This window comes from Camelina sativa, chromosome 17 (assembly GCF_000633955.1).
Source record: "Camelina sativa cultivar DH55 chromosome 17, Cs, whole genome shotgun sequence".
Lineage (NCBI taxonomy): Eukaryota > Viridiplantae > Streptophyta > Magnoliopsida > Brassicales > Brassicaceae > Camelina > Camelina sativa.
The window spans coordinates 7,848,311-7,870,200 of record NC_025701.1 but is presented as its reverse complement, the minus strand read 5'-3'; the positions used below and the strand labels follow the sequence as shown (position 1 = coordinate 7,870,200).

Here is a 21,890-nt window from a genome sequence, read left to right as displayed (position 1 = left end):
TCTTATCCATAGTACGTACATAGAGGAGTCCCCATGATAATAAATGTTTCTAAAAAAAAATAATTAAAAATCTTTAACATGACAACAAAGTTCAGTCTTCCCACGAATATAATATTTTTATTTTTCTATGTATATATCTTCATAATTAATTATCTTACACATATAAATACAAGAAACATCTCCGGAGATTCAAAAGGCAAAAAACTACTCAACAGAGCAAAACCAAGTGACTTATTTTTATTGTGTACCAAAAAAATTCATAAAAACAAAAAAGTATGGCTGGAGTGAGATCAGAGCCGATGAAGGTTGTCTTCATAAACACACAGTACGTTCAGACAGATGCTCGGAGCTTCAAGACGGTTGTTCAAGAACTCACCGGTAAAAACGCAGTCGTCGCCGATGGTTCTTTTGAATTCACTGGGCAAGGCTACGGTGGTAAAGATTCATCACAGAGGTTCTGCAACGCAGGAAAAGAAACAGAAGGAGGTGCAGAGACGACAGAGTTCGATTGCTTTTTCAGAGAGACCCCTCCCGTCGGCGAATTGTATAATCTTTGGTCAGACAATTGACTCTTAGTGAAAAAAATTCGTTTTTTATTAATTTTATTTTCCCCCACTCTTTTCCACAAAATTTGGCCCATTTAAGGCCCATTATTAGTATCATCATCTCAAGCCTCTGTAAAATACGCGAGTGATCTGATCCCTTAATTACTCCTTTAGAATGTGAACATTTTTTTTTTTTTTTTGCTTATTGCATTTTTAATGTACATAATAAGGAAATAATATGCAATTTTTGAAATTATATGTAGCAGAATTACATAACTATATTATTATTAATACAGTTTTTTTTTCGTCTAGTGTATTATTTTACAGCAAAACAAACTTTTTTAAAAAAATTGACAAAAGTCGAAATGAATAAAGTAAAAAAATAAAAAAAAGCGTGGGGTAATTTAACGCGCGAGAGGGGCGCGTGGGAGATAAACGAAGGAGGAAGAGTGAAAACAAAACAAAACAAAAAAGATGAAGACGACGATTCATTTCTTTGGTATCCGACTAACTCCACCGTTTCGATTCTTCATCCATTCCAATTCCATCATCTTTGTCAAAATTTACAATCTTTTTCAGTCTAAAGAATCGAAAATTCAAAACTTTCAGACACGAAACTCTGTTTTTTTTTTAAAGAAACAAGAAAAAAATCTTTGCGATTATACAACATTGTTGTACGTAGCGGTAGAGTTACACAACAACATTACTGTATCTCTATCTGACAGAGGAAAAGTTCTGATCTTTGTCTTCTCTTATCGTTATCTAACTCTCTCTCTCTGCCTCGAGATTCTCCACTCCCATTAAGGTATATTCGCCGACTCTTTCCACTTTCTTACTTATTTTATATTCAAGGGTTTTGAAATTGTTGTTGTGTGACCCTTCAATTGAATGGTGTTGTTGTAATTGTAATTGATTCTTATCAAAAAGGTTGGAAATTTGGGTTTTGGTCTTTGTTAGTTTCGTGAAAAAGGAATCATTTTTGGATTGCTACGAGCTCTTAATTGCGTCTGTGAATTGTAGAAAGTAAAATATGTAATTGATTTCTTGTTGTGAATGTGTGTGTTCATATGTCCCTCTGTGTTCTTTTAATTTGAAGGCATAAAGCATTGAACAGACAATTGTGATGGGTAATAAGCTGGGAAGGAAGAGACAGACTGTGGACGAAAGGTTCACTAAGCCACAACAAGGTTTATACATGAGCAAAGATGTTGACATTAAAAAGCTTAAGAAGCTCATCTTAGAGTCTAAGCTTGCTCCTTGTTATCCTGGTCATGAAGAGAGTTCCTCGCATCTTGATCTTGAAGAGTGTCCTATTTGCTTTCTGGTTTGTGTATTTGCTTTTTTTTAAAGTCTTTCTTTCTTCTTCTAGTGCTTTATATAAGAAGATGAAATTGACTAACTCGGAGTAATTGATTGTTCTTGTTCTTGTGTGTTTCTAGTACTATCCGAGCCTCAATAGGTCAAGATGTTGTATGAAAAGCATTTGTACAGGTAAACTGAATATATTCGTCGGCCATCTCTTAACTATCGAATCTTTTATATTCTTGTATTCATCGAGTTTGTGTTTTGGTTTTACTCAGAGTGCTTTCTGCGGATGAAGAGTCCTAATTCAGCCCAACCTACTCAGTATCCTTTGATTTCTCATATTACGTGTTAAGGTTTTAGTCTTCACATAGGGGAATTTTCTCTTTCCTTAACAAAATGTAAGATGCCCGTTTTGCAAAACGTCCAATTATGCTGTCGAGTATCGTGGAGGGAAGACTAAAGAGGAGAAGAACATTGAACAAATTGTAAGCCAGACTTAAATCTTGAAATACAGTTACTTTCTCAATGAGTATATGATGGAATTACTGGCTGATTCTACCCGTCTTGTTCTCTCTGTGTTCTGAAGGAAGAGCAACGAGTTATAGAAGCTAAAATAAGGATGAGGCAGAAAGAGGTTGAAGAAGATGAAGAAAGAATGCAGAAACGTCTGGAATCGTTTTCTTCTAGTTCTAGCACTAGTGCAGCAGCTGGTGATACAGAATATGGTTCTGCTGCAGGTTAGTCTCGGTTTCAGCATGTCTCAGATCTTCCATTTATGTTTTTCTTGGTTTGCAATCACAATCAAATAGTTTTAACGCAGAGGATGATGGGGAAATTGTTTCATCTGAAGACTCATGTCTTCCATCGCATCCTCAGGTTACAAGGTTTGTCATTTTTTTTCTAGAAATGGATCTTAGTGAAATTTTTATGTCGGTTCATGCCATGAGGTGCATAAGATTCATCCCCATAACCATTTTTCTTGATTTAGCTGTTAATTTTCCATTGGATTACTAGTCCTTTCTCATGAGAATCTTTGATGCTTCGAGAACAATCACAACCTCTTGTTAAGCTGTCTCTAGTTAATCAATCATTGTATTACATTTTCCCACCATTCCTCTTCTGGCTAAAACTATATTTACAACGGTAATACCTATTTTAGAAATTTGAATTTGAAGTGGTCTACATCAGGTTACTGATTATGTGGTTATCTGGAAAACTCTTCAGGGATGGCCAATCTGACTTTGATCTTGAGGATATAATGGTCATGGAAGCAATATGGCTCTCATTGCAGGTAAATTTGTTCGATTGCTAAATTCTAACTTTTAAGGATGTTGTGTTTCCTGAATAAGATAAGCCTAACTCTTTTCAATTTGAATTAGGAATCTGGAATTCAGAGAAATACATCACCTGGTGAAATTTCAGAGAAAGATCATAATGTGGAACCATCGACTCCATCATCATCATCTCCATCGGGTGGGTTAGCTTGTGCAATCGCTGTTCTTGCTGAACGCCAGCAAATGGTTGGTGAATCTTCCTCCTATCAAAACGATAACGTTTCATCAGACAACATGGTTCTAGGCAATTGTAACAACAGCCATTACAATACCATAGAAGAAGATAGTAACCATTACCTTCAAGGAGCAGGAACCAGCTATGCAAGATCTGATAATGATAGTGGGAGTGAGGTTTCTAGGGAAGTAACATGGCAATATAGTTCCTAAATGTAGAAACTTTAAGAGTTGTTATATAGTCGTTGCTTATATATGTTAGTGTGAGTGAATGACTTTAGTTTTGTTAGTTAGTTTTCTTTTCAGGGTGTTTGTTGATCACTCGTACATGTGCCAATAGGAAAAGACAAATGGTTTTCAATATCAATACAGAAGGTTGGTTGTTTGGTTATATATTAATTCTGACTGACCGGTAACATACCGGTCTGGTACGAGTCTTTCGTGATTGATTGATCGTACAAAAATTGGAATATATATCGTTATTTTGTGATAATCTATATTGGTAGAATCTTTGCGGAGTGATTTCGCCATGCTAGCATCCCATGAACTATCAGCTAGAGCTAGTTAATACGAGTTTGTGACAAATGGATGATTGTGTTGTGGGACGCAAAGGGAGTAAAAGAAGAGTTAGTTAGTAGTTGAGGAAATGTCAAGAAAAGGACGACAAAAATGAAGATTCACATGCTTCGGTCTCTTTGATATTAAATGAGAAGAGAACATAAAAATTGAATTGTGGTGGTCATCTTTGGGGGTTTAAGGGGTTTTATAGCCTTATAGGGATGGATTTACTTAGAGTTCCTCCACTCACATGCCTTTGTCTTTGATTTTTGAAGTATCAAGAACACTTCACCTCTTCGGAGCGTCCATTTACATTTAATTATTGCCCACAAGTAATAAAAATTCCTTAAACGTAAATGTAAGTACTAGTATCATGTTAGTCCGAGTCCTATTGGGGTTTATATTCGAAATGGGAAATGATCAACTTAAACAAAGTTGTACTATATGTTTTGGAAGTTTGTGATTATAAGTTTTAATTTGTCTCACACACCATTCACCATTATTTAAAAACTTTAAAGAATATAGAGTACAACAAATTATAAACTGAAAAAAACAAATTTCATGAAACAGAAGTAGTACTACTATTATACTGTTTTCAAACACGTGAACCTAAAATTTGAAGGTGAATATATAATTTTGTAGCGCACTATTTGAAGAAGTAATAGAGCCAGGCAGCCAGCGACATAGTCTAGCTAGTAAACTAATGACATAGACCAAGTAAAATGAAATTCAAATTTGCTGGTGACAATATCATAAAATTAACAATAGTAGTTGTTTATTGATATGGACACCCATGCCATCATTATATTAAACGGATATTCAATGCTCGTTATAAAATTACACTTTTTTTTTTTTTTTGTAGTCTCGTTTTTGGTTTTTTTGTTTTCCTTAAGAAGCATCAAATTGGTTTCTCGACGTGTTGGAGATGACAAAAAGAAACGTCGAAATTAGAGAAGGGTGAAGGTTTGTAAAAATTGGAATATGTAGAAGACCGACAAAAGGAAACAAGAGTGTCAGAAATATGGACATGTAGGTGAAATACATGTGTGTGTGTATTTATGATAAACTATAGAAACCAACTAATAATAATGTATGTCACATAAATCCACATTTACATATGCATATTTTGTCTAGGCTAATTCCTGAACTTTATATACATTCTCATCATTATAACTTACAGATCTTTTTAATTCTACTTCAATGATTTATTTCTTGTTCATTATCAGGCACACACACAAAAAAAACTACAAAATTTATGTGATAACCTTTAAATTTTGAGAAATGACATTAAATAGATGGTTTGCAATTCAAAATAATAAAGAGGACTTATTATATACTACAAGATGTTATGTAATTTGTGTATATGTGGACGTTATTACAAGACATTAAAAATGAACTAGATTCGAACCCGCACGTACGTGCGGGATTAATTTCAAAAATTAAAATTACTATCAGGTTTGCAATATATTACGTATGTGCGGAATAATGTTTATAAACATATTTTTTACGAATATTAATAAAATTTATAATCCAAACTCGTATCAGTATATCATTTGATATGGTTTTTTTGTAGACGAAAAGAATGATCATATATGTTTATTTAGACGAAAAGTATAAACAACTACAATTACAAAAAGTTAGACGAAAATAGAATATCCAGATAGAAAAAACCCATCACATATATGTCATGTATATTTTATTTTATAATGGTGATTTTAATAATAGTTTACCCATTTGAGATTGTATAATTTAGTCCAATAGATAAATAAATAGGTAGAAGATTTAGATGTGATATTCGTATTTTATGTACTTTTGTTTGGATATTTAATTTTTACAAATTAGTGGACATTATACAAATTTTCTTTATTTTTCTCAAAATTATCTATCAAATTGGATAAAATCTGCCAATGATTAAAATTCCTAAACTCGATGACCTAAATTGTATAGCATGACAAACCCACATTGATAGGCTTACCTCGTCATGGTTGTGCTATCTTTTTTTTTTTTGTATCGACCAAAATGCATTTATGTAAATTTCCCTAAAACTGTATTCAATGGTATTAGTGGTAATAGTAGAGAACTTTATGTCTACATAGTAAAAAATGCTTCCTTTTTAATAAATTTTAGTCCAATAGATATGAAAATATGTTTTTTATAAAAAATGATACGGAAATATGTAAGAGATTCAACACAGACTTACTAAATGGTGCAGAAGTGAAGAATTCTATATTTAGCTAAACAAACAACTACTTGCATATTTAAGAGCATTATGTTTGATATGTCACAACCAAAAAAAAAACAAAGTAAGGAAAAATTGTTTTTTTTCTTCATTGACATCGGTCTCTAGGAACCGGCTGCATCTTAGACCTCGGTGGCAACAACTCTTTGTGCTTCTGAGGCGGTCTCATTAGCTTCCTTCTCCATAGTTTTGTCGTTGGTCTTTAGTGTCACTTGTATGATTTAATTTCCAACCAATATCTTAATCTGCAACAATTTCAAACACAAAAGAATGTCAGTAAAAGTGTGCAGTTAATGAAACCTCATGCTAAAATAACAAAACTTGCGTTTACCTATTAAACCATCTTTCTGTTGGTTTAATTTTCATTGCCACGGTTGATGTTAACACCTCTATTTTTTAACACCAAAGAGGAAACAAAATTTTGAATTAAAAAAAGGAAAAATAATGGTTTACATAAAGATTGGTAATTAAGAAGAGAGAATTGAGTAGTATTCTTGTAATATACTTACATCAACATCAGCAAGTATGACCTCCAAGGTTTCTCCAGAAAAAGACGTATACTGCCTCTAAGAATGCACAATATTGACTTGTATCTTCCAAGTCGTCTTAAAGGGCTTAATGATAGCAAAACTTGTGAAAACATTGTTTTCAGCCATTTTTTTTTTGAAGGATTGCAATGTAGACTATTTTGTGTTTTTTGGTTTGAGTGACAATTACATCACGTTTCTATGGCTTTTATAGTTGTACGCCATGAATTTAAGATTATACATTAATGGTAAAGATCTGATGTTATCGTTTAAGGAAGATTTCTAGAATAGCAGAAATTTTGCCATATCGAAATTAAACTATTTAGGAGTAGATTGAGGAAAAGTACACACATGATTTACGATTAAGAATGCATAAGTTCTGGTTTCTCTTAATCGTTATAATCAATTCCTAATTTGAAACTTCACATATAATTAAATTCATGCGTACTAATTACGTCGAGGAGAATTTGTTTGTTTAACAGATTTAATTGTCCGAATGATTAGGCTAACTTTCGGTTAATCAAGACCTGTTTGGATTCTTGTGTAATTACATAATATATGTTTCCATAATTTTCGTGATCGCATGAATGAACGGATGAATTAAGTAATAATGAATGGTACAGAAAATAAATATCGAATATATTGGACACTGAAGTTAACCATTGGGCCGATTTGATTAGCCCAACATGTTTGGATACATTTCATATAATTGTTTGATCGTAGTGTATTAAATGATTCCCAACCCAAGAACTTTCGGATCGGGTATATATTGGATCCGCGTCCTTTTCATTTTTTTTAATACAAACGTACCCTTTATGATGTTTTTTGTTTGTTCTATTTGTAATGGCATTTCATGTAATAATTTCCAACTTTAAGCCTACATAGTGAGGAATGCTTCCCTTTTAATAATATAGATACTTTTTTTGTGCCCTTCTTCTAACCAATGGTCCCTCGATTTTAAAATCCTCACCACGCCCAATTTCACTCAGCTTTATTTCAAATCTTCAAAAAAAATAACAACACTATTCATTTCTTACTCTATCTCTCTCTCTCTCTCCCTCTCTCAAGGCTTCTTGGATAGTGAGAAGAGTGTCTTCAAATAAAGCTGTCTGTTTTGAAAAGGTACATGCGTTACATTACAACAGCCATTTCTCTCTCTTTTTTTTTTCTCTGCTCATTTTGGGTATTCTTCTTTTGGTTTTATGTTGTTGTTCTTGTTACTATTATTAACTCGCAATCAGCCAAAACACAAATCCATCTTTTTCATATTCACACTCTTTGACTATTTCTAATAGATTCTCTTTATTGGATTTCAAATGCAAAGTAGACCTCATCATCATCTTTCTAGCTAGGTGAGTTTCAAATCTTTTTACTCTTCTGTTTGCTTAGAAAACTTACTCCAGCTTTGAAATTTATTTTTCTCATTTTGGGTGAAAGTTTGAAGATTACTGTCTTTTGTAAACATACACGCGCGCTTTTGACGGCGCGTGATTACAAGCTTATCTCAGTTCTCCAAAATTTTCCGACATGGAGTGATGCTGATGGCTTTGGTAGTTGAAGTAATGAATGACATGTGTTTTTCTCTTTTTTCTTTTATGCTCCAGATTCTCCTAAGCACTCCATAAAACCTTCCAACAGTTATATTATCCTCCGCAGAATATCATAATGCCAAGACCAAGGTAAAGGTTTCTACTATATTTGTTGAATTTTGATCTTTGATTCTCGCTCATTAGTGGCTAAGTTAGGTTTTGCGGTGTTGTCTTTTTTGTAGAGTTTCAGAGTTGTCTCAGAGGCAAGCTCCAAGGCTGAGGACATCCTCATCTACTTCTGTCTCCAATCATCCCAACCGTCTCATCACTACTACGGACCGGAGTTTTAAGCCTGGTGTTGTTGACCGTAGATCTCCTAGAAGCGCTGGACCTCACAGTGATCCTCTTCGACAGAAGAAACTTGGGGGACGAATATCTGATCTAGAGTCGCAGTTAGGACAAGCGCAAGAGGAACTGAGACTGCTCAAGGAGCAGTTGGCTAATGCTGAAGCTGTCAAGAAACAAGCTCAAGATGAGCTTCATAACAAGTCAAAGAAACCAAACCCGCTGGCTCGGGTGGAGGGATCTGCATCTGATGAGGCCGCTGAGACAATTGATAGAGACGAAATCCCTGGTGATGCACAGAAAGAGACTGATGTGTTTGAGGTTCTTGTTGAGAAGATTGCTGTAGAGGAAGTAGAACCGAGAAGCGGGAATGAAGAAGCTGAGAAGTTGGTTGCAAAGGAAGATGAGATCAAGATGTTGAAAGCTAGACTCTATGATATGGAGAAAGAACATGAATCGTTAGGCAAAGAAAACGAGAGCTTGAAGAGTCAATTGAGCGATTCAGCTTCAAAGATGTCTAATGTGAAAGCAGATGAAGATGATATGGCTTCAAAGGTGAGTCGGATTGGGGAAGAGTTAGAAGAAAGCCGAGCAAAGACAGCTCACCTGAAGGAGAAGCTCGAGTCCATGGAAGACGAAAAAGACGCATTAGAGGCTGAGATGAAAAAGCTTAGAGTTCAAACTGAGCAATGGAGGAAAGCCGCAGATGCTGCAGCTGCGGTTCTTTCTGGGTCAGCTGAGAAGTGTTTTGCAGGTGGGTTGTTTGACACGACAGCTGCTGGGTTTATTGAGCCGCCAGGTATGTTAGTAGATGATTCTGATGATGGATCGGGAAGTGGAAAGAGGAAGAGTTCTGGGATGAAGATGTTTGGTGAGTTGTGGAGGAAGAAAGGGCAGAAGTGAGATGCAAATGGCGTGGAGTGTGATTCAAGAAATGGTGTGCTCACCATTTCTGTTTTTTTAATTATTAGGATGCATGTTGCTGAACTTATCTGGAGATTTTTGTAAGTTGGTCGGCTTCATCAGAAGCTATCCTAACTATCAATCCAAATCAATTGCAGATTCCTTTGCTTCTTACCTGCAAACACAATTTCATGAACAAATTTCTGGCAATATGCATCGTAACACACCTCAAATTTACTGAAAGATCTCATATATGAACAGTACAAGGATGGGCTCCAATTCTCCAATTCTAAAACAGTAAAGATAGATCTGTGAAAGTGCTAATTCTGTTTAGAACAAAAAACAATTAATCCTCGTCTTCATCACTACCATAGTTTTGGAATAAAGACACTAAACTGGCGTTAGCCACACCATCGCTCTTCTTCTCCTCTGGTTTTGCAGAAGTTGGTTGGGATTGCTTCTTGATGACTTTTATGTGAACGGATTTGAACGGTTGTTTGCTGGTAGCTTGTTTCTTAGGCTCCTTTGGTTTATCTGATTGAAAATGGAGATTCCCGTTAAAGGTTATTCAACTAAAAAAAGAAAATCAAAGTCGTAAACTTTAAAAGAAAGATTGATAACCAACCTGCAGAAGAACTAGTCAATATATCTGTGGGGTTGCTTGGACTTTCCTCTGATGCCTTTCTCTTCTGTATTCAAATTAAAAGAATTAACCGTTAGTCGTGATTCAAAAACAAAATCGACACATGGTGATAGAACGAGGCAGATCTGAAAGAAATATGTTTTTATGGCGGATACATACCTTTGAAAGATCTGAAGATGATCCTTTCTTCTCCTTATTATGGCTGGGATAATCAAAGCTCTCATCATCATAATCATCATCATCAAAGTCGTCATCTGCAATCCTCCTTATAATTTCTTTCTGTTTCTGCATTTCAGATGAAATAGGAAATATGAACAAAGTTTAGCAAAGCTTAGTATCATGTGGAGAACCAACATTTACACAAAAGAATGATATGAAAACTTACACCAAATATAGACTTTATAACTGCTTCATCTTCTTCTTCTATTCGTTTTACCTGTCAAAAGACACAGAAATTATTGCTTCGGTCAGCAACAGAACTTAACATATCAATAATCCAGACGACTTTTATCAGAGAGAGGTACACTACGATATAAGGTGTGCAAAGAGCAATAAGATGACTCGCTTATTAAAAACAACGTCTGAAATTTTTTTTTTATTAACTTAAAAACAGTATGTGTATTAACAAGCAAAGAGCGCCAGGAACATACCTTCTCAGCACCTGTTCTTTGCAAGGCCTCCAGCATTGCATCTACGCTGACATGAGCATGTCTAGTCTGCAAAAAGAATAATACAAAGTAAATCAGTAAATCAGTACAAAGTATGACAAAACAGATCTTAAGAGTTGGACACTGTGATCAAAAAAGGAGAAGATACCTTCATAGATTTCATTTCATCAAGTGCAGCTATAATGTCCATTTCTCTTTTAGAGTCCAAAGTTCTGTTCTCCAAGGACTTCATCGCATCCCCCATCTCCTCAGCATCTCTTTTCTGTTTATCCTTATCAACCTCCTACACAGAAGAAAACCAAAGTAAATTAGTATACTAGAAAGGTGTGCATCAATATCATGCACGAACAACATAATCCTCAAAGCTAAATGTCTGAAGTGCTTACCTCATCTTCTGCACGCCAGGGTTCATAATTACGAGATGCCCCAGATTCGACAATGTAATCAGAATTCTGTGGATCCGTCTTCATTGTCAGCTCTGCAGAACACTTGGTGCACTTGAAGTAGAATCTAAATATTTGAATCCCAAGATACGTCTGCATATCAGGAAGAGAAAAAAACTTTGATTAGGATAAGCCACAAAAATAACACCACGCATATTCAAGTGGTTCGAACTAGATTATGGTAAAGGCAAAACTCCTTGCTCAAAAGCGAAATTAGTAATATCAAGAGGTAATGCTACTCAGTTATATCAGGACGTATATACTAGCTTCTCTACCAACAGCCCAAACAACAGCTCAATTTCTCGAAACCCTAAAACCCCAAATCTGAAATCGTTTTCAAGATAAGTCTCAAATTAACGAACTGACGACAGTAATCTTGATATTCTTCACTGAAACCCCCAAAAAAAACAAAGAAACAGATGACATTCCTAAGCATTCGTATCAACACTTTACATACAGATTACGCAATTGCATAGAACGGAGATCAAACAGACAAAAAAAAAAATCGAATCGATTGAATTACCTCGCCAATGACGTCTTCTTTACGGGAATTGAACTTGGTTCCCTTGTAGATATAATTCCCGCAGGTACCGCATCGGACACTCATTGGAAGCATCATACGAACCTTGATCTGCTGATTCTTCGGTCGCCGGAGCCTGGGAAGCTTCGAAGGATCGAAGTCCGGAGGATAATACTTGTTAAGCACCTTCCGTTCTCCCATGTCGCCTCTTTCTTCTTCCTCCTCGAACTTCTTCTTCTTCTGATGAGCAAAATCACAGGAAAAAGGAAATTTCGCGTTATGATTTCACGCTTTCGTTTCTTCTATCCCGGCTTCTCCTTGATATAAATTATAAAGTCCGTCTGAAGCACCGCGCTACTAGAAATCGGGTCATGGGCTTGGGCCTGATTTATCTTATCAGGCTGTTTTCAATTTTGGGCTGAAATAACCGGGTCGATCCCAGTTACCGAACCGGGATACTTGTACTTGTAGCCTCGGATCATAATGATATTTTTCTATTTACCATCAATGGTGTGATAATGATATGACCTTTATTAGAAACTGTGACCTTAATAATTGAGAAATTCTATTACGAAAAGGAATGGACAGATAAAATAAAATCCCTAAAATCTATATAGGAGTGCTTAACTATAATCACAAAGTAGCTAAATAAAGCTGTGAGAACAGGTTGTTCAATTCCAAGATAGATGATACAAATACAAGTATACAACACACAGTACAACAAGCTTTTTCCAACATTTAATAAAAAAAAAAATGGATGTGGAAAGATCAATTTTATTGTATATTTGATACATGAATACTGAAGTTACATAAGAAAAACATGGGAATTTATACAATTTACCAACCATACTGAAGTGTTGTGATCGATTCTTTTATCATCTCTCTCCCTCAAACTTTGCTTGCTCCGGTGGCTGATGAGCTACATCATAAGTTGCATGAAGACCAACGAATAGATAGTACAAAAGCATCACCATGGTACAGATAATGAATCTCAAGAATGCTACATAACCGAGTGATCCGATAAGGAAAAGATTCATGGCGATTGAAAACGAAGGCAGCCATGGAACAAGCGGGACTCCCCAAACCTTAGGAACACGGGATTTTGGTAGCAATGCCAATCCCAAAGTGCCTATGAACCAAATAACTCCGATTACTGCATAAGGGATCCAACCTCTAACGCCTGCGTTCCAAAGCGCTGATACGCCGATGGAAGAAGCAATGATCACAAACAGAAAACCAGTAAACTTTACCAAACGGGTCTTAGGAGTTACATCTTTCACGTAGTAACGTCTCACGAGCAATGCTACTGCCACGAGCATGAAAATGAAGAGGGTAGCGAAGGAGAAAACACTTGATAGAACATCTAAGCTGGTGAAAAAGGAGATTATTGCGCTGAGTATAGTTACAAGGAGAGTAGCATTGATAGGGGTTCCTGTTTTGGGATGAACCAAAGCAAACCATGGAGGAATCATATGAGACCGAGCAATCTGAGTGGTGTACCGAGCTTGACCTAGAGATCCAACAAGCAGGCTTGTGGTCATTCCCTTTAAAGCGCATATACCAACCAAGTACTTAGCCCATTTCATCCCAATCTGAGCAAAAGCAACAGAGTAAGCTGCATTCACATCGATTTCAGTGTACTTCACCATCATAGTCAACGCCAAAGCCATCAAACAATAAACCACAGTGATCATAGACATCGAGCCAACCAAACCAATAGGTATATCTCTCGAAGGTTTCTCGGTTTCTTCAGCCATGTTCGCCACCATATCAAACCCAGTGTATGACCAGTACACAACCGCAGCTGATTGAACCACACCTTTGGCTCCGTAAGGGAAAAAAGGAACCAAATTGGAACTTTTAGAATGAGTAAACCCCACAACGACTATAAACACAATAACACAAACAGTGACAATGGAAGTAATCAAATTCAACCAAGAAGTCCTCTTTGTTCCACTCATGGCAATACCATTAGCAACCAAAAGCACAGCAACTGCAACCGGATCAAGAAGATCAAACCCTTTAGCAAAGGAATCGACTTTAATCCGGAAAAAATCAGAATCATTCTTGACCAAACTAGCTAGATACGAAGACCATGACCTCCCTAATCCAGCAGCACCAACAATAGCCTCAAGCAGAATATTCCCAGCAGCAATAAAGGCTATAAAATCCCCTAATTCAACCCTGAGATAAGAGAAAGAGCCTCCAGCGACAGGAATCTCAACTCCAAACTCAGCATAACAGAGAACTGAGAGCAAAGCAGAGACACCAGAGATAGCGTAAGAGAGAACAACGGCAGGACCCGCTCCAGTCCGAGCCTCCTGACCCGTGATGACGAACACACCAGACCCGACAACAGAACCAAAGCTAAGCCAAAGAAGGTCCCACCAAGTGAGACAACGACGCATAGGGTTCTCGCTTTCCCTGCGCGCTGCATCGATCTCGTAGGCGTCGGAAGAACGAGAGAGAAGACGATCGGCGAGGCGGGGACAAGTGGCGGAGAGGGCTGACTTGTAGGAAGAGAAGCTCTGGAACGAGAATTCCGGGAAAAAATCTTGCTTCCTCCATCTCCAGTAGCTCCTCCTCCGTTGAGTTAAGTCATCGGATCCCGACTCGTGCTGCTGCTGGTGAGCTTCTTCCATTGAAGCAGAATCGTATAATTCGTCTTCTCTAAAAAGAATGGAAAAGATTGATAATATAAAAAACTAAAGCGTCTTTAATTTAATTACAAATAAGTTAAAGGATTGAAATTGTAAATACTCAAATAATTGTAGTTAAAAAATTCGTGCAGAGGTTCACTGAAACTAAAAGGGTCGTGACAGTACTACTACCCTAAAACACGGGACCCACGCTTAGGTTCTGTCTTAAAAAAATTGAGATAATACCGACGGTCAGGATTGGAAGATGTGAGACTCTCATCTCTCTCACCTTTTGAGATGAATCGTACAAAGAGTGGGACCCATGTTTTTCTGACAAGTTTTGATCAAATGGGTAAACGCCACGTGACGCAATGTCTATTACGAGATCATGCCACGTTCGTGGATGTGAGCGAGCTTGACTGATTTCTTTCATCAACTTGCTACTTTGCTACTATAAATAAAATTAAAAAATTAAATAATTCTTTTAAAAAATACTTACTAAAAGAATCCATGTATTTTTTCATTGTAAGAAGTTTGTATATATTTTTTTTAATTCACTTTTGATTTGACAATAACAGATTTTGTTATTATTTTCTGATATAGTAGTATATAATTACTTTACGATTATATTTTTTTTGCTGAAATTCTACGTGACGTTTACCAACACATTTACTATATGAAAAAAGTAAGAGTAATTATTAGCAGATTCATTATTACTTACCACCGGATATAGTTGTAGGAGATTTTGTCACAACAGTCATTTTCGTACCTTTTTTAATAAAACTTACATGTTACCTATCAAAAAGGGTCTTAAGGAATAAGGATTAAGGTGGTGAACATACTAGTAAATCTAATGTGACGTGTATTTTAGGACAATGATAGACTTATTTTATAACAGTTTTTTTTCTTCTTCTAATTCTGTTGTTTTAGTTCTTAATCGAAAAAAATCACCTACACCAGCAATTTGCTTTAAAACACAATTACGGGTGATAAAACATAGTATTCCGGAATCTATTAAATTAAGTGGCTACCTATATTTTTTGGTTATTAACCAAATTAGCCCTATAGTATTAAATTATACTCCTTTTTTTGGTTAATTTTTTTTAATTTATTTCAGTTTTAACAGCATCCTGAAGGACGGAGAGAGACAGAGTATGCGAAGAGTGTGAAAACGAAGAGCATAAACAACACGGGACGAAGAGAGAGAGAGAAAGTGTGTTTTAGTCTTTAGAAAGAGAAAGAAAGATAGAGAGAGAGAGAGACAAAGAGACTGTTTGTGTCTTCTTACCCATTCGAGGAATCAAAGCATCTTTTTTCGAGCTCAAGAAGACGAGAGGCTAAAAGATAAGGGAAGGGGCTGAAAAATTAGGGTTTTTTTCCTTCTTATATCTCTTCTTTGCATTCAGCTCGCTAAATTAGGTATGCCCTCTAAATTTCTTATTAAAGCTTCAATCTTTCCTTTTTCTTCGGACTTTGTGTCTTTAGTCCTTTGTCAAAATTTGTTCTTGAGCTGCTTAAGGGGTTTTGTGGGTACTGGAATCTTAGATTCGAGAGAGCAGTGGAGGCTTTCACTAACCTCAGATTTTTATGGTTAGTGAAGTTCTCAGGAGTTAATTTATTGAGCTGCTTGGTAGGATAATGTGCTTGTTTCTGTACGGATTTGGGGTTATTTAGTTGGATCGCGAGTGTTTGGCTCTAGTTTTTCGGAAAAATGTTTCTTTTTTGTTTGTTTCTCTGAAAAATTTGGGATTTTTCGGACTCATCTCCAACTACTCTTTGCTTTGAATCGGGTTCTTCAGTGAGATGCTTTTCTCAGTTTTGGGGGTTTGTTCGATTTGAGGGATTAGAGGTAATGAACGGGGACTAGATTCAATTTAGCTTACTGCTCTAGTTCTGTTGAATGTGTACATCCGATTTGTTACCTCTTTCTTATATGATGGAATAATTTGAGTAGAAATTGAACTAATTCTATTGGTGTTTTTTTCTTTTATTGCAGTGTTATCTATCTTCCGAGTAATCAAGTAGCTTCACAATCTAAACCTGGAAATAGATCTTGGTGCATCTCAGGAGTGTGATTTTTAGGCATTATGGTTATCTGAATTTATGTAGTTTGTAGGGACTCTCACGGGCTGTGATCGGGTCATGAATGCGTGTCTGAGGACATGCTCGAACCAAGGGGAGCGGACATACCAATATTGTTCCTGGTTTTGGTTGTACTTCCTGTTGTAGCTTACATATTATTAGGAAAATGGAGTGATATTTCTGTTAAAAGAGGAAGGGCTAACTTGCTGGCTCAGATGGCAGCTGAAGAAGCTTTTAGAGCTGAGACCATGGTTAATGCGAGTAATGATGGTAGATATGAGGCTGTAGCTACTGATATTAGGGCTCCAAGAACTAAGACCAAGACTGTTTCTGCTTCTAGTGGTACTGTAAGAGCCGAGTTTGTGGCTGGTGTGAGTGGGACTGTAGCAGAGCAGAGATCTGATTCCGTGGCTGCTACATGTGGGGTCCCAGCTGTGGCTCCTCTCAACAATAATGAGTTACATGTATGTGCAAGGTGTTTTGGTCCTGCTAAGACACGTTGCTCAAGATGCAAATCTGTTAGATATTGGTAAGTTTCCACATTGTTCTTACTTCAGATATGTTTATTTCTATCTCTTCGAGCTTTTTACTCATAAATGTCTTGAATTTTTATGCTTGTAGCTCTGGGAAGTGCCAAATAATTCACTGGAGGTCAGCTCATAAAGATGAATGTGTCCCTGTGGAGGCTTGCTCTTCTTCATCTGAGAGGGTTTCCTTTGAGAAAGATGTTTTGTATGACCATGGCATGGATTCTACAATGTATAGTAACAATACTACCCAGGCAGCAAAGGGAAAGACTTCAAAAAGCTCTGTAGATTTCGCAAGTTTGGGTATCTCTCAGACAGATATTACGCCACAAGTCAACACGCAAGGGAGAAAAAGTGTAGGAAAACAAAATTCTTCCAAGTCCAACCGAGAATCATCTAGAAGAGACAGTGCTACTTTGTTTGATTCTTCTGAAGAAGTTTCTCGAGGTGAAGCTGCTTGTGCTGGTGGCGATAACAAGAAGGGTCACACTAAACATAAGGTAAGCAGTTCATGAACTATTAATCTCCCTGTATTGAATGACAGAAGCTAAACTGTTTCTTACTAAAAACCCAACACTGTGCTTGAATTTAGACCTGGTGATTTTGCTTGCAGTCGAAAAGCAACAGCTATGCTGCGGAAACAAATCCTAGAAGGCATTCTGTTGACAGCTATGGCGTGCAAATGAAAGGACAGCCTTTTGTAAGTGGTATGCAGGAAAGTCATGAAAACAATTTGGGAGCAAGAAGCTCTTTTGGTTGCCCAAACACACAAATTCCTGCAAACGGTGAGGGTTAATACCTAAGCTGACAAAAGTTACTCTAGTATAGGTTTAGTCAGTTTGAGATTTACATCTTCTAATGTGTGTTGAATTATATAGGTTACAAAACTGCTACATTGCCCAAAACAGGTGTGAACAAATCTGGAGAACAAGCATGCACCGAGACAAGTAAGAAGGGGCAAGTTGCTGCGGTATCAAGTGAGTGTCTCTGATATTTTGCTTCGACAAAAGAATTTTTTTGTAGAGTGTCTCATGTTTGTATCTATTATCCAGAGACTAATAGGTCTAAGGATACTGGCATCGCTGTAGAAAGCAATGGCATCTCCGCAACGATGGGAATAATGAAGATGATGGGTTTAAGAAGTTCTACAAATCATGATGATCGACATAAGAACCTGAAAGTTAGTTCCCTGTTGATATTATCTTCTTTGCTAATTTAATTTTGTATCTTTAGTTCTCTACTTTTCTGAGTCAATTAACTCTTATGTTTCAGATGCTTTTTCCATACGAGGAATTTATTAAATTCTTTCAGTGTGAAGTGTTTGACTTATCACCTAGGGGCCTTGTAAATTGTGGAAACAGGTATTCACTCATTTACTTCTTCACGTTCTGTTTAACTGCAAAGAAAAACATCCATTTTTGTATAATTATCCTTATCGTTGTACATTCTTTCTAAATTTACTATCATCTTTCTTTGCCAGTTGCTACGCAAACGCAGTCTTGCAGTCCTTGACATGTACAAAACCACTCGTTGGTTATTTGCTTCGACGATCACATTCAAGATCATGTAATGTTTTTCCCAATTAAACTCGTAGCATAAATTGTTGCATATTTAGTATACTACGTCTGACAAAGCTATGTTATTCTTTCCCAATAGGTTCTGGGAAAGATTGGTGCCTTATGTGTGAACTTGAGCAACATGTAATGATGCTTAGGGAATCTGGAGGTCCACTTTCTGCTAGCAGGATTCTCTCACACATGCGAAGTATAAATTGTCAGATTGGTGATGGGAGTCAAGAAGATGCGCATGAGTTCCTAAGGTTTTTCTTCGTGTCCTTTTAGATCTGATTCTGTGGATCTTTTCTTCTGAAAGTGATTATATTACACTGTTTATGTTGATTTCTCATGAAATTACCATATTTTGGTATTCTGGATGTAGGCTTTTGGTTGCCTCTATGCAATCCATATGTTTGGAGAGGCTTGGAGGTGAGACCAAAGTGGATCCAAGACTGCAAGAAACAACCTTAGTTCAACATATGTTTGGTGGACGTCTCCGCTCAAAGGTGTTTAAATCTCTTGGCTCATAACTATCTCTACTTTGGCTTAACACATTCTCATTGTTTCTGCTGCTGTCTATATTAAAAACCAGGTGAAATGCTTGAGGTGTGATCATGAATCAGAAAGATACGAGAATATAATGGATCTCACATTAGAGATATATGGTTGGGTAGAATCTCTTCAAGACGCCCTGACTCAGTTTACTAGACCGGAAGATCTCGATGGAGAAAATATGTATCGATGCAGCAGGTTAGATCCAAAAACCAAATTGCTTGGCCTTCTTTTGTGGTATCGAAACTAAATTGTCATTTTGTGAAAATGCTTTGAAAAAAAGGTGTGCTGGATATGTTAGAGCAAGGAAAGAATTGAGCATTCATGAAGCACCAAACATTCTCACAATTGTTCTCAAGAGATTCCAGGTATCAATTACTTCTAGATGTCTACAGATTCTACTCTTCGGTTACTCGGTGTTAAAAAAATATAATCCTGAATGTACTTGTAAAACTCTTGTGCATGCAGGAGGGAAAATATGGGAAAATAAACAAATGTATAACTTTTCCTGAAATGCTGGACATGATTCCTTTCATGACAAGAACTGGAGATGTTCCTCCGCTTTATATGCTTTACGCTGTCATAGTTCACTTGGATACTCTCAACGCATCTTTCTCGGGTCATTACATTTCCTATGTCAAAGATTTGAGAGGGAACTGGTACAGAATCGATGATTCCGAGGTAGAACATATTTTTCATTCTCCTCTTCCTTAATGCGGCTAGCCAAACTGTTAATGAACTTGTGCAATTTTCTTTTTAAAACTCTGCAGATTCATCGAGTACCAATGACTCAAGTTATGTCAGAAGGAGCTTATATGTTGTTCTACATGAGGTAAGAAAATACCGGTTTGCAACTTGTAATGGTTTTTCTCTTGTTTGCGGTCATGGAATCTGAATATACATATTTTTGCAGATCTTGTCCGCGTCCTCAAAAAGGAGAACACTATGGAAAAGCTCAGGTTCAGCATTTGCAACCAAGATACGATATGAAGGAACAGAGGAAATCACCGGTGAACCGCTTCAAACAGAGAGCAGACCACAAGAACACCGAATCATCATCAAGTGAATGGTCTCTCTTCACAAGCTCAGACGAAGCTTCTTTCACCACAGAATCAACCCGAGACTCTTTCAGCACCATAGACTACACAGATGTTTGCCACGTTGTAGACCCTTCTTCTCCTTTTGCCATCTTCAACAACTTATACCACAACGTTGAGCCATCGCCACACAATACTGTCGCTTGCAGAATGTTCTCAGGTACCAAACCAGAAACCCGGTATTTCGTCGAGGAACAAACGAATCACAACAACACGGTCGTGCTGGACTCTTCATCATCACCAGCACCGTATCCAAGTCAATCAGCAGCACCGTATCCGTCCCAAGATTATTACGAGCAGGGTATGTATGTAAATTATGAGACTAACCCAGAATTTAACAATGGTCAGGATCAGGATCGAACTTACAGTTACTGGTAGTTAGTAGAAGAGACTAAGAGAGGATTCTGTTTTTGAACCTCCCTGATTTTTAAATATGTTTAGAGAGATCTCTTTAGGGATACTTAACTCAAGTGCCCTGAGATTTTTTTGTTTGTCTTTAAATCATCTGTGTGTTTGAGTATCAGGGCAAATGTTTAAATCTCATTTTATCAAATTCCCCTGTTTCTGTATCTCTGTATCTGCAAAATTTAAATTGGAAAACAAAAAGGTTGAGCCTTTACAACAGAGCAACCTCTTATTTTATTGAAAAGGGAAACAGAGTAGCGGCTTAAACGTCCATTTCAAACGGTAACCAAATCTCATTGACACGACCGGTGAACTCGAAAGGTGAGTTATACTGAGCCACTGTGTAAGCTGAGTCAGACCCGACACCACCTTCTTTTTTGCTCTTCTCTATTGCATTAGCCCAAGCCGTACCTTTAAGGCTGGAGTCCAGCGCCGCCGCTTCTTGTCCGACGCTGTCATCCGAGACGAAACCACTGAATTGTCTGACCGCCACGTACCTAGGGGTCCATTTCTGGATATGAAGATTCTCAGCCGGAGCAGGATCAGGCTGGTTCTTTTTAGGAACGTAGAAAGACACAACAAAGGCAGATTTACAAAAGGGACCATCGCTTGGTAAGACTTGAGCGATGACCGGAGCAGTCATCTCTATCTTCTGATGGTACTCGTTCTTCCCCTGAATGTATGCGAACAATCTGAATTTCCCAAACAAATATTAAAAATTCAATCTTCATCCGAATTCCAAAGGGAAATTAAGATTTGAGTTTTGCACTTACTGGAAGAAAGCAGTTCTTGTAGCAGCGACGAGAGAGATATCTTGAATGGGTTTAGTAGAAACCCAAACGGTGGTATTGTACCGGCGAATCTCGTATCCATTTCCTGAGTGAACCAGCTCGTAGCTTGGGCACTCGATTCGGTTACAAGACGGCGGGAACTTCCCGACTTGGGCATGTCCGGATTCGGATCCGGGACCTAGTAGTAGTAGGTCGGATCCACCGGAGAGGAGGCTGAGGAGGAATGAGAGCTTGAAGAAGCTTAAACCGGCTGCCATGGCGTATTAGAACTACTTTTTTTCTTCTTCGTTTTAATCGGCTTTATAAATGGTAATATTCGTTACGTTTGAGAATGTGTGGTTCATCTTCGGATAGGTTTTGTGTGTTAAAAAGTTTGGACCTTTTCTTAATTCTTTTGGTTTTGTTATATGTGTACGTCTATGGACCGTTTGTGTTCTGAGCTTTGTGATTGCCACGCGTTAAGACTTAAGAGGGTTATATAAAAAACACTAATTGAATCATAACAAAT

At 37.2% G+C, this 21,890-nt stretch overlaps 8 protein-coding genes across 15 annotated transcripts in view; 4 read left to right on the top strand and 4 right to left on the bottom strand.

The window, feature by feature from the left end:
• Positions 1-7,736, bottom strand: part of LOC104756047 (glutathione S-transferase U24-like) — a gene marked incomplete in the record, with an annotated part of 31,415 nt that extends 23,679 nt beyond the window's left edge. Inside the window, 1 exon segment of the mRNA XM_010478559.2 lies at positions 7,724-7,736.
• LOC104756044 (VQ motif-containing protein 1-like) lies at positions 167-798 on the top strand. The gene has a single exon (XM_010478553.2). It carries the CDS (start codon positions 276-278, stop codon positions 567-569), a length of 294 nt encoding a protein of 97 aa, XP_010476855.1. The 5' UTR covers positions 167-275; the 3' UTR covers positions 570-798.
• On the top strand, positions 1,021-3,751 carry LOC104756043 (protein SIP5-like). Of its 2 annotated transcripts, none has more exons than XM_010478552.2 (9): positions 1,021-1,350; positions 1,642-1,869; positions 1,985-2,036; positions 2,126-2,171; positions 2,254-2,335; positions 2,437-2,587; positions 2,671-2,734; positions 3,075-3,141; positions 3,230-3,751. In XM_010478552.2, the coding sequence occupies exons 2-9, from the start codon at positions 1,669-1,671 to the stop codon at positions 3,569-3,571; spliced, it is 1,005 nt and encodes a 334-aa protein (XP_010476854.1). In that variant the 5' UTR covers positions 1,021-1,350; positions 1,642-1,668; the 3' UTR covers positions 3,572-3,751. The 2 variants fall into 2 exon arrangements, with proteins under 2 accessions (XP_010476854.1, XP_019095081.1); XM_019239536.1 differs by lacking the exon at positions 1,021-1,350 and adding an exon at positions 1,391-1,472.
• Positions 7,639-9,629, top strand: LOC104756041 (interactor of constitutive active ROPs 1-like). 4 transcript variants are annotated; one of them, XM_010478550.1, is made up of 4 exons: positions 7,639-7,804; positions 8,010-8,034; positions 8,287-8,361; positions 8,454-9,629. In XM_010478550.1, the coding sequence occupies exons 3-4, from the start codon at positions 8,348-8,350 to the stop codon at positions 9,457-9,459; spliced, it is 1,020 nt and encodes a 339-aa protein (XP_010476852.1). In that variant the 5' UTR covers positions 7,639-7,804; positions 8,010-8,034; positions 8,287-8,347; the 3' UTR covers positions 9,460-9,629. The 4 variants fall into 4 exon arrangements, with proteins under 4 accessions (XP_010476852.1, XP_010476851.1, XP_010476853.1 ...); XM_010478549.1 differs by having other exon boundaries at positions 7,978-8,034; XM_010478551.1 differs by lacking the exon at positions 8,010-8,034.
• Positions 9,672-12,045, bottom strand: LOC104756040 (coiled-coil domain-containing protein 94 homolog). Its single transcript, XM_010478547.2, has 8 exons — positions 11,737-12,045; positions 11,157-11,306; positions 10,919-11,053; positions 10,753-10,818; positions 10,488-10,538; positions 10,262-10,387; positions 10,085-10,148; positions 9,672-9,993 (listed from the first exon to the last, which is right to left on the bottom strand). The coding sequence occupies exons 1-8, from the start codon at positions 11,932-11,934 to the stop codon at positions 9,806-9,808; spliced, it is 978 nt and encodes a 325-aa protein (XP_010476849.1). The 5' UTR covers positions 11,935-12,045; the 3' UTR covers positions 9,672-9,805.
• LOC104756039 (cationic amino acid transporter 8, vacuolar) lies at positions 12,379-14,805 on the bottom strand. The gene is made up of 2 exons (XM_010478546.2): positions 14,662-14,805; positions 12,379-14,438 (listed from the first exon to the last, which is right to left on the bottom strand). Exons 1-2 carry the CDS (start codon positions 14,803-14,805, stop codon positions 12,609-12,611), a joined length of 1,974 nt encoding a protein of 657 aa, XP_010476848.2. The 3' UTR covers positions 12,379-12,608.
• Positions 15,521-20,755, top strand: LOC104756038 (ubiquitin carboxyl-terminal hydrolase 15). Of its 4 annotated transcripts, none has more exons than XM_010478545.2 (15): positions 15,521-15,791; positions 16,369-16,983; positions 17,076-17,481; positions 17,595-17,766; positions 17,860-17,958; positions 18,070-18,161; positions 18,254-18,342; positions 18,462-18,547; positions 18,638-18,800; positions 18,920-19,043; positions 19,130-19,287; positions 19,373-19,457; positions 19,558-19,770; positions 19,860-19,921; positions 20,003-20,564. In XM_010478545.2, exons 2-15 carry the CDS (start codon positions 16,535-16,537, stop codon positions 20,562-20,564), a joined length of 2,760 nt encoding a protein of 919 aa, XP_010476847.1. In that variant the 5' UTR covers positions 15,521-15,791; positions 16,369-16,534. The 4 variants fall into 4 exon arrangements, with proteins under 4 accessions (XP_010476847.1, XP_010476845.1, XP_010476846.1 ...); XM_010478543.2 differs by having other exon boundaries at positions 15,522-15,791; positions 18,034-18,161; positions 20,003-20,755; XM_010478544.2 differs by lacking the exon at positions 15,521-15,791 and adding an exon at positions 15,823-16,221 and having other exon boundaries at positions 18,034-18,161.
• LOC104756037 (heme-binding protein 2-like) lies at positions 20,779-21,722 on the bottom strand. The gene is made up of 2 exons (XM_010478542.2): positions 21,365-21,722; positions 20,779-21,283 (listed from the first exon to the last, which is right to left on the bottom strand). The coding sequence occupies exons 1-2, from the start codon at positions 21,637-21,639 to the stop codon at positions 20,854-20,856; spliced, it is 705 nt and encodes a 234-aa protein (XP_010476844.1). The 5' UTR covers positions 21,640-21,722; the 3' UTR covers positions 20,779-20,853.